This window comes from Papilio xuthus, unplaced genomic scaffold (genome assembly GCF_000836235.2).
Source record: "Papilio xuthus unplaced genomic scaffold, Pxut_1.1 DF826923.1, whole genome shotgun sequence".
NCBI classification, from domain to species: Eukaryota; Metazoa; Arthropoda; class Insecta; order Lepidoptera; family Papilionidae; genus Papilio; species Papilio xuthus.
The window spans coordinates 2,979,583-2,998,121 of record NW_013531726.1 but is presented as its reverse complement, the minus strand read 5'-3'; the positions used below and the strand labels follow the sequence as shown (position 1 = coordinate 2,998,121).

The 18,539-nt window shown below is 30.4% G+C and overlaps 2 protein-coding genes across 5 annotated transcripts in view; both read right to left on the bottom strand.

The window, feature by feature from the left end:
- Atg16 (Autophagy-related 16) overlaps positions 1-11,469 on the bottom strand; it is a 127,988-nt gene extending 116,519 nt beyond the window's left edge. The window contains exons 1-9 of one of the 4 annotated variants that reach the window (XM_013318424.1): positions 11,127-11,469; positions 10,690-10,800; positions 9,999-10,164; positions 9,072-9,234; positions 7,597-7,685; positions 6,983-7,036; positions 5,411-5,567; positions 5,216-5,321; positions 4,985-5,127 (exon numbers count right to left, since the gene is read on the bottom strand). In XM_013318424.1, coding sequence (XP_013173878.1) covers positions 4,985-5,127; positions 5,216-5,321; positions 5,411-5,567; positions 6,983-7,036; positions 7,597-7,685; positions 9,072-9,234; positions 9,999-10,164; positions 10,690-10,800; positions 11,127-11,220 — 1,083 coding nt within the window. In that variant the 5' untranslated portion in view covers positions 11,221-11,469. Of the gene's footprint in view, positions 1-4,984; positions 5,131-5,215; positions 5,322-5,410; positions 5,568-6,982; positions 7,037-7,596; positions 7,686-9,071; positions 9,235-9,998; positions 10,165-10,689; positions 10,801-11,126 lie in introns of all 4 variants that reach the window. The other 3 variants (XM_013318423.1, XM_013318425.1, XM_013318426.1) reach the window with 3 other exon arrangements.
- Positions 11,470-15,700: 4,231 nt separating this feature from the next.
- Positions 15,701-17,456, bottom strand: LOC106122329 (uncharacterized). The gene is made up of 7 exons (XM_013318269.1): positions 17,329-17,456; positions 17,206-17,257; positions 16,958-17,032; positions 16,086-16,226; positions 15,933-15,986; positions 15,783-15,830; positions 15,701-15,705 (listed from the first exon to the last, which is right to left on the bottom strand). The coding sequence occupies exons 1-7, from the start codon at positions 17,374-17,376 to the stop codon at positions 15,701-15,703; spliced, it is 423 nt and encodes a 140-aa protein (XP_013173723.1). The 5' UTR covers positions 17,377-17,456.
- Positions 17,457-18,539: the final 1,083 nt, after the last annotated feature.

Genomic DNA, 18,539 nt, shown 5'->3' with positions numbered 1-18,539 from the left:
ACGAATAGTTAAAGGTCGTATCTAACATGCGGCATCGAGACACAAATGAAATATTACCGACGGTAACTATCTATTCACAGAGCTAATCCTTGACCACTACGGATGCAGGATTTATTGTAAATACAAAAGGAGCATGTGTTCTTAAAACAATGATTTATGGGAACGTTCAAATCAAGTTATTATAAGTCGATAAAGACCATTAATATAATTTAGAATTATGGTTCAGGGTAGGAAAATCAATTTATTGATGGAATTAAATGGTGATTTATTAAGTTTTAATGACAGCGAATCAATTATAAATCATAGCGTTGGTAATTAGTTGACACAAAGTTCAAGTTGTTTATGTAAACTATTTGTTTTACACTTATAATATTCTTAGGTTTTTTTTCTTGGTGTCTTTGATACAAAAAAACATAATAAGTCTCATAACTATTTAAATAAATATGCCATATATATTCCATTAACTTTTTCTAGAGTATATATTCTATATATAGAAAATAAAATGTTACCATATGCAAATATGACATATGAAAATTTAATAAAGCAAATGCATATAACTTGATACGTTGATATAAAATATAAATCAACAAAATAATAAAACGAGTATTAGCCACAATGTGCAAAGTAAAAGCAGATCGCAGTGAATACATCGACAACGACATTGTTGTGGTAAATCTCGGGTACAAGCCTTTTTGATACAAACTAGCGCATACTTTCACTGGGAATGGAAAGTAACGAGGACAATACCTTAGTGGAAAATAATCCCTTTCGGCAACTTTCCGTTTGATGACAAGTTTCCAAGTAAGGCAAAGCCCACAACAGTTTGTTGATAAATACAACAATAACGATATTAAATGAAAAAAATGTGTTATTTGACTATATATCTTTATTGTTTATACTAGCTGTCGCCCGCAACTCCGTCTGCGCGGCACTAAAAAACAATCCAGATCCGTTCGGCCGTTCTGGAGATACCTTCAAAGAAACATCCATACATCCATCTCAACATTCGTATTAAAAATATTAGCATGATAGTAAATCATTGCTCTAGATTATAACAAAGACGTAAAAGTGTCATATACATGTATTTTGGGTACACGCTATATTGCCGTACAACACTATTATAACGTTTTAAAAGTAGGCTGGACTTCAGCTTTAAATTTACAAATAAACATTCGTGTACAAAAAAGCTAAGTAGACAAGTTTACAATGGCTTTCGCCTGATTATTCCATTTACGGATGTTCGTGGTGCAATTTGTCTGCTTACTTGTAGAGGAATCTTTGTTGGTGGTCGTGGTCACGCAGAACTAATTATCACAAGGAAATGTAAGTTCCACTCAGAGTTAGTTCGATGTTACCAGTAGATAATTTGGTTGAGTCCGAAATGTTATTACACGCTCAATGCAAGGTTTAAATGTTAATAATGAAATAAACCTTTTTGTTAAAAAATGCTATCTTAATGACCAGCTGAAGACGATTATAAGTTTTACTTACAAAGCCAATACGGTTGCTAATCTCTTATTGTCAACGTGCGTATATCGAGACATATTGATCGTTGGACAGTTGTTTCTGATCACGATTCGAACTTAGTAGTCAGATTAACAATGGCAGTAAATTTTGCATTTAATTTCAATGGCACAGTTTCCAGTTGGACCGTATGAAACACTGAATTTATCTTCTTGTATCGGACAATTTGCTTATCTACCGTTTGATTTCACGTCTCACATTATACCCTAACCTGCTACGGTCACGATCTGATTCCGATATTCGACCAATTGTTTACGAACATTGTTTATCATTGCTCGTGAATTAATGTTACAAAAGCACCAGTCATATAAATAATACAAGTCTTGTTGACAAAGATGGGATAGTTAATTGATAGAACAAAAATAATACTAAATGCGATTTATTACTTTCTATTCTATTCCTTATTATGCTATCTATTTAAATTAAGTATTAATAAGACTAATTTTATGTATTTGAATATGTTCAAGTTTGATCAAAAAATAAATAATTTAAATTGAAAATTATGTTTTTACTAAGGCGAAAAGCTTAGGCAAATATTCAATAACGTAGATATTTCTGGGTACAGTAACCTTATTTTAGAGTTTTAATAGATTTCAAGCGTTTTTGCATCGATAACTGCGATATATAAAAGAACGCCATCGACCCAAAATTTTATAATGCCAAAAGTAAGTAAAAAGCTATGTAGGATGAACTTTTATTAATTAATATAATGGAATCACTTAGCGCCCACTTGGGCAGAGAAATTTCGTTCCATATTAATGTCATTACTGGCAGGCTATTAGCATAATCGCGCCGTTAATGTTAATTGTGTTTTGATGTTTTCAAATAAAAACAACGGGATGTTCCTAAGATTTTCGGTATTAAACTGACATATAAAGACACCTAATCTATTCAAAGTTATAACGCGAAACATAAAACAACTTATATTATCATTTCCTGGTTATTTGTAACGACTCTTTACGTACACTTTTAGTATTTGCAGCGAAACATTAATGTGTTATTTTTATCATCACTTCTTTAGATCCAATTTAATGAAAACGCGTTAAAAACGTAGAAATTTCCCAATGCAGTTCCGAGGACATGAAGCGTATACAAATATATTTACAGCCAAAATAAATATTTGTTGGATACAAAAATACTCAGAGTTGGAGATTATCGATATAGAAAGGTCTACTGATATTGACAGAGGGTATGCAAACAAGGTCACGTAATTTGGGTGTAATTATTAAATTAAATAATTCATATCAAACTTTAATTTTTTTTGGGTCCAAATGATTACAAAACTAGCAAATAAATACACCTACTTTTACGTTGCTTAATACAAATGACATGAGAAATAAAAATAGATAAAAACCTAGACCTATTATGTCAATTACTTTGACAAGTGAACTACAGAGCTGTCAAGGGCTAATCATTGTCGATGGTCACTTATGAAAAAAAGGTGCGGAATGTAGTTCTGCAGTAGTCAGGTATTGAAGTCGCGTCGATGTATGATTTTAAATCACTTAGCCTACATAATTGCACGACGATGCGGTGAATTACCTCCGATGAGCGAGAATTATGACAAGTCGTTGAGCCCAGACATACAGGAATCATTGCACGTTATGTATTTTGTTTCATCAATGTTGCTTAAAACAATATCTAAGCCTTAAATCATTGCTAATATTAACATCTGCTAGGAAATTATAGAGAAGACAACCTAGAACTGTTTGTCAATAAAATGTGTGAGTGCACTTTTTAATCGAATTAAAGTTTAAAAAAAAATCGTTGATTGCAATAACATATTTAAAATGTAACATCAGCTACAGTATCGAAAGATAACTAGGTTTGTAGCGTCTGACTTTCTATGTAATATGACACATAATTTGTAACGTTCTGTCTACAAGTTGAATTAAAATGCACAAAGATAGCGAATCTTTAAATTAATAAAAAATGGAATAAATTATTCCGTGTTTCCAACACCTGAAAAATAAACAATAAATGTCCAATACAAATAGTAATATGAGCGATAAACGAGACGAGTCGCCGCGCATCGGAAATCAGAGGAGGGTCACGACGCGCGAGTTAACGACGCACTAATAGCGGTCGTGTTCGTCGGCCACGCCCCATCCCCAAGTCGGTGCCTCGCCCCGGCTCGACTTTATTATCCCGACTGACGGATTATGTCATTATTTGTTAACAATAAACATGTAGCTTAATAATATTTTCCTTAAGCTGTAACAGCTTTCTTCGAACCATTGAATGATAATAGCTCTCACTATTCTATAACGCTAGACCGTTTAGTTATTTTCTTTGAAGGAAGTCAACGTTTATGTTAGTCGTGTGTGAATTTGCACCAAATAGGAATGCTTGAGCATTATCTGTTGTGTTAACTTTGTATTTAGATATTGTTACTTTGAAATCGCTCAAAAATTTGGCGTTTTATGTCTTGTTACAGGCAAATCTATTTTTATAAAAAAAACAACCAGCATGTCGGCATTCAACAACAACAACAAAATCGGTGACAGTGAAATTAAAAACAAAACAAACAAAAAACAGACTTTCGCGGATCTGGATTCAAAGAAAACGTGCAAATATTTTGTGTAGCACGGTGTTGTAAACATTCAATGTACAAAATAAATTACTTCCACTTGAATCATGTCGTTAAAACATGTTTTAGCATACTTTCTTTTGTCATCTGGGTCGAGTTTTTACAAAAAAAAAGGCCACTTCAAATCGAATGAGCTGCACGTGCATTGCGATACCGTTTTTTTTGTAAATTGCATTGTCCGCTGGTGTGACAAATTAGCATTTATGTCGAAGGTCCTTAATAAACTTAACTGTAAAATACAATGTCGCGAATGAGTAAGCTGTCGTTAAAATAAAATTGATGTCTTCAGTGTTCAAAAAAGGACCAAAACCGAGGCTCGATTACTGATAACGAGGTATTCAATCTTATTCTTATTGACACACTAGAACTATAATTCTTTACAGAGAATGAATATGGAATACGCGATGTTTTAATATACGTCAGATAAGGTAATATGAGCCGGTTTCTCATCTGCTACTTATAAAGCCCAACTCTACTTTGTATCGACTCTATATTTATTAAAGAAAAAACATATACATAAATTGGGCATAAATTTAACTAGTAATATAGTAAGTAAGAAACTGATTAATGTATGTATCCACATATTGCATTAAATATAGCTACGCAAAACACGACAGTCTTTAATATCTCGTTTCAATAACTTAATAACCATTGTGATCTAGTGACCATTGTGATCGTTGTGAGTAGTAGTAGTAGAGTATAGAAACAAAGTATAAGCTCCTATTTCCACTTCGCGACTAGACCAGCGACCGCCTTTCGTTGTCTTATGTCTACTGGAGCGGCCACAACTGCTATACAAAATGACAACTGCGCGAAGCTGCGTGATTACCCGCTAAGTGGAAAAGGGCTCTAATAATACTTTCGACTCACCCGTAACCGCTGATCACCGACCGTCCACACACGACTCGCGAAGTCATTGGACGCGCCCACGATGTACGCGCCTGTTGAATCGAAGTCCACCGACATCACACCCGCGTTAGACCCCACTAAAGCACCTCTGCTTTCCACTACACCTACTAGGACAAAACGATAGATATAATAGTCTGTAATTCGTATTGAAACCTCAAGGGTAAATACGTCGAGTGTGTTGAGAGCACTTACTTTTTGACATATCCCATAATTTAACTTTTCTATCCGCACCTCCTGTTGCTAATATTCTATCTGTTGGACTCCATTTGACTGCATTCACTTCACCATCGTGAGCGTCCTTTATATTAAAATAAACTTGTTAATATTCAAATATAGAATATAACTACCCTAAGAAATTACTTCACAAATAACTGCAAAGATACTCACAAATCTCAAGCTAACTTTGGTAGGCAAAATCGACGTGTAGTAATGAATAGTATCCATAATTTTTTCCTCATTAGAACCTCCGGAGCCACCGCTACTTCTACTACTACCCTCTCTCGCAGCGTCTTCCAATTCCTTGCGGACTTTGTCACTTTTCTTCCTAAAAGAAGCAACACTGACATAAAATTCTTGTTATACAATTTAGCGTAACAGCTTTTTTGAGTTCCATACAACCATGATTAGCGATTCATTCAATCAGCGCAATAAAAGCTTCAACGTGCTGCCAATCACAATATGCTGAAATTAAAAAAATAAGGCCATGCAAATTTCAACGAATGTTTCAACCATTTCTTTCTGTCCCATATCATATTTAAGGATACGCAAGATTTATATATTCATAGAATATCTTCAATCTACGTAATTTTTAGTTTATCCTACATACATTTTTACATACTTTATTAAAGTATTGTAGACGGCAGGATACCTATTATAATATTTCTAGTAGTAACTTTTTTACATGTTTACTCATCGCTCTGATAACTATGTCGTAAACGCAGTAGTAAATCAATTTTTAACGTCCTTCTAACCATAGAAATAAACGGAAAGGAAAAAACAATTGCATCATTTTTATAACATTATTTTATAAATATTTTATGATATAAATAGTGAGACAGTAAACGCTCACAAATATTCAATGAAATGGAGAACTATCACAATGTTCAAAGAAGATTCCTATATATCGGTAGGTCCTATGTTTTGAATGAAGATTATTTTCACTACTTACAACCAAAGTCTAAAGATAGCATGCACATTAAAGCATCTCCGTTTCAAACATAAGCCTGTAGCGTATTTATATAAGCCGGAAATATATAAATCTTTTCAACTAGATTGATGCGAGCGATAAAACGAAATTGTGGAAACGCGCAAATCCAGACAGCTATAAATCTGAGAGTCCAAATGCATAAATTTAAAGTTATATTAACACTTAATGCATTCTATTTTAGGAAATCCATACAGGTGAATTATGCATTAGTAAGATCATATTTTGGTATAAGGTAAAAGGCTATAATTAAAAACACAGATCATTTAGTCCAAGTGAATATGTTTTCTTTTTTACTTTTAAATTTAGGATGGAGGTTAAAGACAACCGTGAATAATCAAAGTGAAATAAAAAGTGAATATTTAGTTCCTTTAAAATGAATATATACTCGTATTGTATATAAATATACGATTAATGAATCAACGGGTACATAATGGATTCAATCAACAAGGTAATGTTAAGACAGGTGCAATTGTTATGTCAAACAAAATCAAATCATTTAGAAACATATTAATAAAGGGGGTACAAAACTACAGTTATGAGCAAATCAAACTGCAAAATAAAGGAAAGGAGAACCCATTCGAATTTAAAAAACAATGAGGGTAGAAACACAGAGTCCAAAGAACCATAGTGCAGTTAAAACAAAGGGAAGGTATTTGGGTAATTTACCATGGAGAAGTAAATCAATGTCAGCCCTACAAACGCCACAATGCCTTAAAACCACCACATCCTCATTCACATTATATCAAACTCACCCGAAACTAACTCTACCAAAGGTGTTGATGAAAAACGCGGTAGGGTTGCTTGACCTGTTGAAGAAATTAAAAACAAAAAAAAAGCAAACAAAAAATCACAAATACTTATGCAAGCTCTTAATTCACGCAAAAACCCACTCTATCAAACACATATCAATTACTATATCTAATATATTGTGAACACAAAATAGCTTTTATCATTTGTTATGTATCCATAAACCAAACTTAATTTAGAACAATTTTTTAAAGTTAAATCACAAACAATTTAAATCTTCCAATACATGACAAATGAAAAATGTCTACTGTGCATTTTTATAGCATTTAATTCATATTGAAATCTACAATGCTTAGCAACATACACTAATATAAAACAACTACTAATTTAAATAAGTATGTCAATGAACCAAATGCCCCACGCAGACATAAAATATATAATCTATGTGCAAGTAAAAATTTTGTCAAAGAAAGCTTAATATAGCAATATTTTTACATAACCAAGGTAAGATATTTTTGTATCAAGTTAAAATACAATTTAATATTACAAGCACATTGAAAATGTCAGTATCGTTAGAGACAGGTGCGATTAATATTCATATATAAATATAAAAACTCACTTTAGAAAATGTTCATTTTCTTCATTCATTTTGTCCGCATCTTTAGCTTTATATTTAATAAGACGTTCAACTAAAGATCGATTTTCATCCTGAAAAGAAAAACTCACATATCAATTGCAAATAAATATAATAATTTTTCACTATTAAAATATCATTACCCGTTTACGCATTTCCATAGATACTAAAATAGCACAGAGAAAAACACAGAAAAAAATGTATCCCGAAGTGATGCACACTATGGTAACAAAATTGCGACTGAACGCTGTTTGTGAAATTATACAGTGTGTCCGTATTCCACGCCTATGCATAAACATTGATACACGTAACGATAATCACATGAGAGTCGTAAAAGATACAGGGTGTTACATTTTACGGCACTAAAACTATCGTTAACTAACGCGCTAATGGAATTAAACATCTATTTTATAACAGATGTTATTAACCTCATCCAATTATAGTTATACTGATTAGACCTATTAACACATAAAAAGAATAAAGACATTCAAATTACTTTAGTGTATTTAATTATTTTTGTATACAGGTACCTTATTTATAACACTTTGTATTAAAAATTAATGTCAACATAAAACTGTCTGTATAAAATGGTTTGTCCGAGATGGCTTGAATGAGATACATAAACCTATTTACATCTTCATCACAAATCCAAACCAATGAATTGACGGTGATATGTATTTCATCAAGCATACTGTAATCATATTTGTCTAATTTTATCGTCAAATTATTGATATATTTTCGTCCTAACCTAAAAATAGATCAAACCGAATTCGACCTACCTACTGGTGGAAAATTTCGACAATTTCTATACATATGCAATAAGAATCATACTGAATCTGATGGACAAATCCTCAGTGTTGGCAAACTGCCATAACTCCAATGATGCAATAAAAATTTGAAGTTCCAGTGGGTTAGGCGTCTTGAGCGACGTTGTGAGCAAACGGGAACGACGGAACGTTTATGATTATGTATTAGGTGAGGAATACACAATTGACTTTTGTATTAATCTCGTTACACTATTGTGTGGGCCGTGTTAATTGTAAACACATTGCTATGCCAAAAATAATTTTAACACGTAAACAACCGTCTACTATGAATTTTAGTATTTGGAATATGTTATTAATTTTATTAAATTATTTAAAGTAGATTTTTGTAGATTTTTTAATATTTATGGTTTTTCTAAATTCAGGAGAACTTTTTTAAAAGATATTTGCTCTCGTATTTCATATTTTGAATACAAAAATCTTTTACAAAATTCTCAAAATTTTCAATATAGACACTTTAAGAGTCAAATTTTTTTTAATTTATTTGATAATACTTGTATTTAATTACAATCGAAAAAAAAAGATCGCATATTGACAGTTTAATAATAACATCACTTTACTTCTTAACCTTAAGTGGGATTGTGGCCAATCACTGGCTTCTATTAAAAAAATAGATAATACATTTGTTTTTCTTACCTGTGCTTTTCTTAATTTATCTTCCACAGACGATAAAGCTATTTGTAGCGCTTGGTACTCATCTCTTATAACTTGATTGAGTCCTTGTAACTCGGACATGTTTGTTTCATACAACTGGATTTCAGCTCGTAATGATGCTATTAATGCAGTGTTTTCTGAAATTCTAAAAGAGGACACATATTTATATAAATAAGTAGAACTTATTATAGTACAATTTTAATGAACTTAAGTTCCTATCAATAATTAATATATATTGCATCCATTTCAGCGGAAGAATCTTATTTGAATGATAATCCTTTGGTATAAAAGTAACTACAAAATATATGCTCCATTGCCACATAAATAAAAGTTGCTGATTTCTTTGGCCGTTTAATTTATCTTAAAGCTGCACAAGATAAGGATTCATTACTAATATAATAAATTAAATAATTTAACACAACAAAACTGTATATACTTGTCCTATTCAAATGTAAACGGAGGCTTGTAATTTCATTATTATGATTATAAACAAAATTAAACACAAGGTTACATCATTGTTATGACAACAAAAGATATGAAATTATTATAAAGTAATTAGGGGCCACTTTTTTTTCAAACACAAACTCAGGTTCATAAATAAAAGCTAAACATTAAAGTTAATCAAATGAAATTAGTAAACTAGCAGAGTGCTTTACACTTACTAAGCAATTATTAGTGAAACATTACATTTTTTGTTAATTTATTGATAGGTAGCTGCCTTCTTTGAAAGTCTGGTCCATATTTGCAACAGATTAAAATATCTGGTAAACAATCAAACTATTTATCCATTTTTTTATAGTATTATAATTTAATTGATTTGGCTCATATATGAAATTTATGATTACACAAATTCGATAGACATGCTAAAGCCAATAACAAACCTTCAGGAGAATATAAAATTGTACTCACATTATATCTTTTGCCTGTAGACTCTTTTCTTGCTCATGTACTTTTGCATTCAAAGTTATTATTTGCTGTGCGCTCTCTCCCCGACGCCTGTGTAATGAAGTTAATTCCTCTTGTTGTGCTAATATTTTTTGTTCTAAAGCTTGTATTCTTTCATTACTGGCACCTCCTGAAATTTAGTACAAAAGATATTGCTTTAAAGTAAAAGAAAATAGAGGTTTAATTTAATAGTAATCGTAATTAATAATATTTTCGTTCTTATTGGTTGTTGAGAAATACAAACAGTATATGTTATCATTGTTTCATATTTCCAACAATTAATTATTCATATAATACTTACAACAATTGATTAAATTTTATGGTGCTTTTTAACTCTAGACCTTACATAAAATACTTGTTTGAAAGTTTGAAGTGGAAAAACATTTTCATATATTTATAAATAAAACCCAAAGGAACTGATTATTTTATATTTATGTGGACAATGTTTTGCAAAAATTTTTCTTGGTATGAGAATTTAAGAGGCATCAGAATTGAGACTTTTTGCCCATCCGATGAATTACATCTGTTATGGGATCTCTATATAATATGTAACTATATCCATTGGTTGATTTCTTTCTTAATCCATGTAAATAACTGTCATTGTAGTAATAAAATAATACCAATAAAAGTATACAAATAAAATTATTTTACTAACCTGTGTTAGAAAGTACACTCTCAGTGCTTGTGTAACGAATTCTCTCATTAAGTAATTGCAACTGTAGATTTTCATTTTTCAATGTATTAACATTATCAAACAGTCTGCTCTCTGAAAAGCATACAATTTCGAGCAAGAATAAAGAAAGAAGACTTAGAAATCTTTTAATACTAGTTACAGTTAAACTACACAACTTATTATAATTCTTATGAAATATTTAATTGAATAATAAGAATACAATTAAATGTTTTTTAAAGTTTATAAATGTTTAGTATGTATCAGTGGATTACAAGAGTTAATAACGATTACCTTAGGTGATAGATCATTTTGTACATTGTAGGTATTAAAATGTGATACCTCATTAAGTTTACATAATTATAAACGGCATACAATGTCAATATTAGACAAAGGAACCTAGTATAGGTTATGTTACTTACGAAAGGCTATAATGTCTTGAAATGCTGCTGTTTCCCTTTTATTTCTTGACTGCAATTGATTTATAATGCTGTTCCTCCACTGTCCACCTTCCATTTTTGATTAGAAGCTTATAACATTGATTCAAAATAAATATCACAATACACACCAGATATCAAAACAAACAGTTGTCATTACGAAAATAGTTGTGTTTCTCTCTTTATCACTTTTAAGACATTTTAATGATATTTAACTATTTTAATGGAACAAATAACGTTTCAAAAAATGTATTAACAAATTGATAGGAATATTTACGTTCGTAAATATTAGTTTTAGTTTTTATCTCAACATCTGTCAAACTCCAAAGTCAAAGGCAACAAGAGTGTTCACAGCATACATATAAAATTGATAATTTCGTCACACAATTTTTTAAAATTAAAAACTATGTTTTATTTCTAAAAACCAATTGTAATTAAAATTTCTTATGATGAAGTATTCCATAAACAATTACGGTTGCGTCCAAAGAGTATATAAGAGTATACTGAGAATAGCAAACAAAGTAGGATAACAACAGATAGCTAATGTTCGCATGGTGAAAAACGGGTGTAGGAAGTAATTTAGTTGGTTCTATTTATTGTTTGATTCCTGTACTTAAAAGTATAAGCTTGATCCGGTGGAACCTATGAATCGTTTTCGTTATTCAATTTGAATTTCTTAATTGTATTGCTTCTACATCTATATTGGATATTTGCCAATTCATTATGTATCATATTACAAAATAATGATCCAATTCGAAATCGTGTTGTCAATTACTGTATTTGTTCTTAGTTAAATATAATTTCTTTCTTTGCGTTATCCAGTTAAATATTATTTTATAATGCAATTTCTGTTTTTGAAGAAGAAAATGGACTTAATAATATTCAGCGCCTGAGAGTAATTTTTCATTTGACTACCATGCAACTCCAAGATCATTTTTTTACTAAGAGGCGCATATTTTATTTTTATAACGATTAAATCTTAGTATTTCGTAGAAAATATCAGTTTACATAATATAAGAACGTCTGATTTGTAAGCTATGTAATTACTGGGAATAAGTTATCACGGCTTTAACTGTTGCTATTCAATTAAGGATTTGAGATTCAATTATAAGTTTAGAGACAGCAAGAAACTCTCAGAATTTCTATTGCCGTCTCTGTTAATTTGCATTTTGAGATATCGATGTCCGACACCTTAAATAAATTAGATTTTAGCTAAATGAATTAGTCCTATTAACTTAGTTTTTATTGGAGTTTGTTACTATTTAACAAGAGATTAATTTTCATTAATATTTTAACCAAACGTTCAAGAAATAAAAATCTTTTCATTATTGCGTTTCCTAATAAAAACATCAAGTATATACGTACATTATATATGTTTACAATTTAATATTATTATATTTCTCAAGGATGCCAGCGCTTTTGAAAATCAATAGCATAAAAATCAGGAATGGAGTTTGAGCCTAATCAAATAGCCGAAGTTAAAGTGAAATTTGAACGAAGTGGGAATCTCGGCTTTTGAATTATTCATTCCCTTCACATGAGTGCGTCCAAAAGGAGTGGATAGGGAGCCCAGTTTTATGCACTGAATGATTCAAATAACCGTTCTCGAGTAATGTTACCTTTTTAATATTGAATACATCTTACGCTTTTCTACGGCGACTCTCGATTTTATCTTCCTTCGATAAAATGAGACTAAAATCGATGATCGTAGAAAGTAAAAACTTTTGATCTCGCGTAACGGATACGTAGTCTATACAGATATTGTGCTATTTATTTCAAGATCAAGACCATTAACATATGTTTTTTTTTCTAATAATTTATCCATTGACTCTTAGAAGTCAACAGTAGGCTATTGGGATATTAAGTCTGGGGCAGCCGTTGACGAATTGATTAAAGTGTTTAGGAAATCGTTGTCTCGAAAAGAGAGATTAGAAATATTTGAGAAGCTCACAAAATGCATTGAGAAAATGGGACTTCATCGTATGTAACTTCAAACTTATGGACAATGAATGAAGATATATTACTTCATACGGTGCAAGGTTTGAGAGCTAAAGATGATTTTATAATTGTGATTCCTTTATTATTGTGAAATCTATAAGAATAAACTGACAATGTTTTATCCTTCTACTTTCTGTCTCAAACAACAAAGTATAAAAAAAAAACATTTAAAAACAACCTGGAGGAAAACATTTCTTTTTTCTTTTTAAATCTTTTCTTTTTTTGATCTCTAGTGAATACAAGCCGTTCGCATTTTGCGGCGCGCGACGATCCGAGAAATGACATCTCAGTGCCGCCTTAAGTGCTTAGGTATCGTAAAATTATCTAAAAGTTAAGTAAATGTATTTTTGTTAATTCAATAAATATAGCAGTTATATTTATTGAGTGGCTATAGTGTTAATATGGGAAAATATCTGGAAAAACGTGTTTAAATAAAATTTAGATTACGTCTGTAGCCGAACGGAATTAAATCTTAATTAGTGTAAACATTTACAACACCTTGACTCAATTACTTAGCAGACTTTAGAGATGACGGCTATTTGTAAATATTAAATATTGCTATTAAATAAGTTTGGTTAATGAATACTAGGTTATTTCTATGAGTTGCAACAATTTATAAAATCGGTTCTGTACTTTTCTAAGTATTTACTTGTTTATCGATGGAGAAAAAAAATCATTTTATTTCTAATTATACTCTTCGAACAAATTTTTTGCAGTAGACAAAAGGTCAGCTAATTAACCCGTCTGGCAATGAGTCCATTATTTTTAGACTAAATGAAATAGTGTCTTTTTTATGTTTTGTTTTGATATCTGATGAGTATCCAATCTATATCAGTAAAAAGAGTAAACTTTTATTATCTAGTCGATAAATATAACCATAATTAATTCTATTAAAAAATAATGTAAACTAACTACAGGCTAATAAACTGCATTGCGAGATGTGCTTGCAATATAAAATCTTGATTTTTTTTTCAAGGTTGATTTTATATTTTGCTTTTGCCCGCGCGGTATTTAAAAAAACTTAGTGGGTAATCTATGCTTTCTTTCAAAGTATTGTTTACATCTGTGCCAAATGTCATCGAGATCTGTTCAACCGTTCTGGAGATATCTTCTAACAAACATAGGTACATAAATATAAACTTTCGCATTTATAGTATTAGTAAGATTATATTATTGTCTATAACTTATTTTTTTATGTTTTCAGGAATATCAATAATTATTAAACTACGTAGATAAGTGAGGTAAGAAAATGTATTCTTTAATACCAAGTACCTACATTCACATAAATGAAATTTCAAATTATTGTTTTAGCTTTAAGTGTCGAAAGTCATAATTAAAATACGAAAACTTTTATTAATCTATTAATAAATTATTGTGAAAAGGATGTGAATATAACTTAAAATCTTTTGACAAAACTTATTACTGAGAAGAAATTAAATACTCAAATTAAATTTTAAAGTTGATCTTAGAAAATGGATGTTGGGCGCAGACTTTTAAAGGTCGCGGCCTGGAAGCAGACTCCCGCTGTCCTCTTTGCAGACGAAGTTGCATGGACCATCCCAAGGTAAGCTAATTAACTTCTTTCAACTGCAAATATGAAATGTAAAAGTATATTACAATATTATAGCACTTTTGTCAACATGTTCAACAATTGATCTACCAATAATTTAAATTAATATTTTACGATAATAAAGTATGCCACGTCCTTTTACCAATGTCACAATACCGAATTCAAAATTTATCGTTACATTGTTTGTTTTGTACTCATTGTATAATGTTTTATTTTTTTTAGACATAATTATAGTTTTCTTAATCTATGACGTCATAATTTATGTCCGTAATTATTAATTCTTCAAAATTTACTTCTTATAAAATTTGCTGGCCATTATGAAAAATATTGTTTCTCAGGCAATCTGGTAAAATGTAGGTATGTGTAACCTAAAAATAATAATTAGTTTTATTAACACACGTTTTTGTAAATCGAAGTTTGATCAAAATGTTAAAAAGTTTTTTTTAATTATTCGTTTTAACGCGGCCCAGGAGGCACGTCTAATAGTCTTTAAAACATCGCCGAGGCGCCGTCTTTACAGCCTAGGCTCATGAAAATACGTACGATGCATACTAATTAATTACTTGCCTTTAATTGAAGTATTCGATCTATTCTTTGCTATTCTTAAATTTAAATTGTAAGGTAGGAGAAAGAGGCAGAAAGTAACAATGGTTATTATTTGTTTTGTCGTAAGAAATAAGCTTTTTATTCCTTTTTAGGGTTCCGTACCTCATAGGAAAAAAACGGAACCCTTATAGGATCACTTTGTTGTCTGTCTGTCAAGACCTTTTTTTATTTGGTAATAGCATGGTTAAATATTTTTGGCAAAAGATATATGTAATTTTAATAACTTTATCTTTTTCCTTATCCAACAATTTTTATATACATACTTTAAAACATGAATAAGAGTGGGAGTCAAATAAAACAGAACTTAATAATAATTTCTTTTCTGTATTATACAAGACAAAAAGCCACTTCGGTACTTTGTTACATACTGTCTGTTTCCGGATGTTTAATCTGCAAAAATATTCAATATTTTGTTATTAATTCGACGTTTAAAACTTAAGTAAAAGAATGAAAACAATAATAATTACCTGAGCCTTCGTCACTGTCATCAGACGGTTCTTGTGCTTTTGGAATGTCTGAGAACAAATATTATATTATTAAAAACATTTAGCTATGCTATCATGTGTACGTCGTCCTTACTTATATTATGTTTTTATTACAAATTAAATAGTACGAACCTTCAGGTTCATATTCTCCACGTAAACCTTTCGTACTTCTTACACCTTCATACTCTGAAATATGCGTACCAAGCGTAATTTATAAAATGTTTTAATTAATTGTATGTAGCTGTAAGGATGTTCTACAACTTAATATGAATAAAATGTTCTTACCACTACTTGACTCTTCATCGTTGCTCTCAGTTCCTGGTTTATGTACTCGTTTTTTAAACTTAGGTTTCTCTTTTTCTTCACTTTCTATTGAATCCGCTCGTTCGGACGGTTTTGGTTCCAACCTAAAGGTACGGCTACCTTCTAGAAGTGTCAAAAACTTTAAGTGTTTGGTTTTTACAAAACGAGTTTACAAGTAAACTTAAGATTGACACGCATTGATTGCTTATTAAGGTTGGTATTATTTATACATATTAAATTGTACAAACGAACAGCTAGAGTTTGATAAAATTACTGTCATAACTAAGTGTTAAAAAGCTAAGAGCTAAAAAATTCTGTTAGCTTTAAATCCAAATTATTATATGCGTTATATTAAATACTCATGTGTACTTTATGTGCTCATATAATAACATTTAGAAGAGACAGTCGTTATGTTAATAAGTAAAATAACGATAATAACTGTTTCAAAGGTCAAAATGAACTTCGTGTAATCTACTTGGGACAAAGTCGATTAAAGATATGCGCTTAAAGTCACCTAATATTGTGTTCACTGAAACTTGAAAGTTGTTGAACTTACTTCAGTTGTTTTAATGAGAAGTGAGCGGCAGTCTTAATGCGTATCTATTTACAAGTCGTTTACAACTTAACAACTCTAATAAATTCAAACATAAATTAATTAGAAAACAACAACACTCACGTACTAACTATACGAGTCCAGTTTTGGCTACGACTAATTATAAAACAAGTATCTTCATTTTTATAAGTTCAAATAAATTATTAAATACACACATTGTTTAAAAAAAATTAGTTATCATATTAGTTTCGTTTTTTAATTCTAAAATTAAATATAAAAAGTATTTTATGACATAAATTACCTTCAAAACGTCTTATTTTTAGTGATGGCACTCCGTCTGAATTGGATGTTAGATCGAATCCGATATTAAGGTCAACTAAAAATTGGACGTGTTGTTAAGAAATATTGGATTTAAAATATTGATAGTAGGATGGCGATTCAATAGTCTGATTATCATATTTGAATAGAAATGGCTTATAGTAAGAAACTTTATCGAATGGAACAATGGATACAATAACACTTTAGAGAAAACACCCTTGTTTTACCTACTAGTTTTGACTCGTTCTGTGTCATCAAATGCATTGACCCATGATATTACGACCTGGAAGAATAGGAAGTGTTAGTATTTTACTCTATTTGCTATACACAAAAAATAAATGTAGATTATAATACCATAAACGAAGCCCATGCAATCAACAATGGTTCTCTCAGAAAATTCATCGTAAATAAGAATGATTTTGCAATTTTATGCTTGTATTGCCAAACATGTATTGTCGCGCTTTGATTTTAATTACGGAAATTACCTTGATAGTGATTGATATCTGTACTTGAGTAGCGTTTATAGACGGAAAATTAATTAAAATTCTTAACTTTCTGTTTAATTGATTTTCCTTAATTGTATTTACAAGCTATATTCAAAAACATTTTAAAATTTTGTTGAATTTTTATGGCTTGTACGATTATCGTGTATACTTTACAAATTCCAGATTTGTTATTTTTTTAACAAAACATGCTATTGTACTATAGCACTAAAATGCTCAAATATTGTTAGATAAAATAAAAAAAAATACCAGCTTTTTTGCATGAAATGCACATGGCTCGAAACTCTAGATTTAGCGGTGTTTTTACTTTAGGTTTTACTGTTAATTCTTTAATTGGAATTGGCTTACAGAATTATTGGATAAAGATTACAAAAATATATATATATATTAAAGATCTAATAATCCTTGCTCAAATATATTTAATTTAATTGATTACTACATTATAAGTTACTAAGTTTCCTAAATTAATAATTGTTACTTTATAAACTTGAAATATCCACTAAAAATAGTTGGAAAATCTTTAAGCAGTTGATATTTACAGTCAGAGTCGCGTGATGTTGCTGTAAATGGAACTTTGTATTACTTTCATGGCTCGTAAGGCATAGTTTATGAGTGTCTCAAAACTTTCGGCTGAATATACTTTTGCTTATAGATGTTACAATATCTAACATAAAAATCAACTAATCATCGTGGAACTAGAGCTATGTTCATTGCGAAGTGTATCTACAAATTTGATTTAATAACATAAATCTGTAAAACTTTGATGAAAATAAACTCAACAAAGATATCAACTAAAAAAAAGACTTCTTTTTATCTGGAAAGTATATCGTAGAAAGCATAATAATCGTGAGACTCTTTGTAAGTACAGAATTAAAATTTTATTAGTTGATAGTGTTACGACTTGGGTGCCTTGAGTGACTGAAGTAGGTCAAATTCTTAACACACGTACGACATTTACCAGCCGTCTACACAATTATATGGCTCATAACCCCTGCGGTGTTGCAACCTACAATAAAATAAAGTGGATAAGCTTATGTACCTTTGAGAAGGGTTACAACTGTT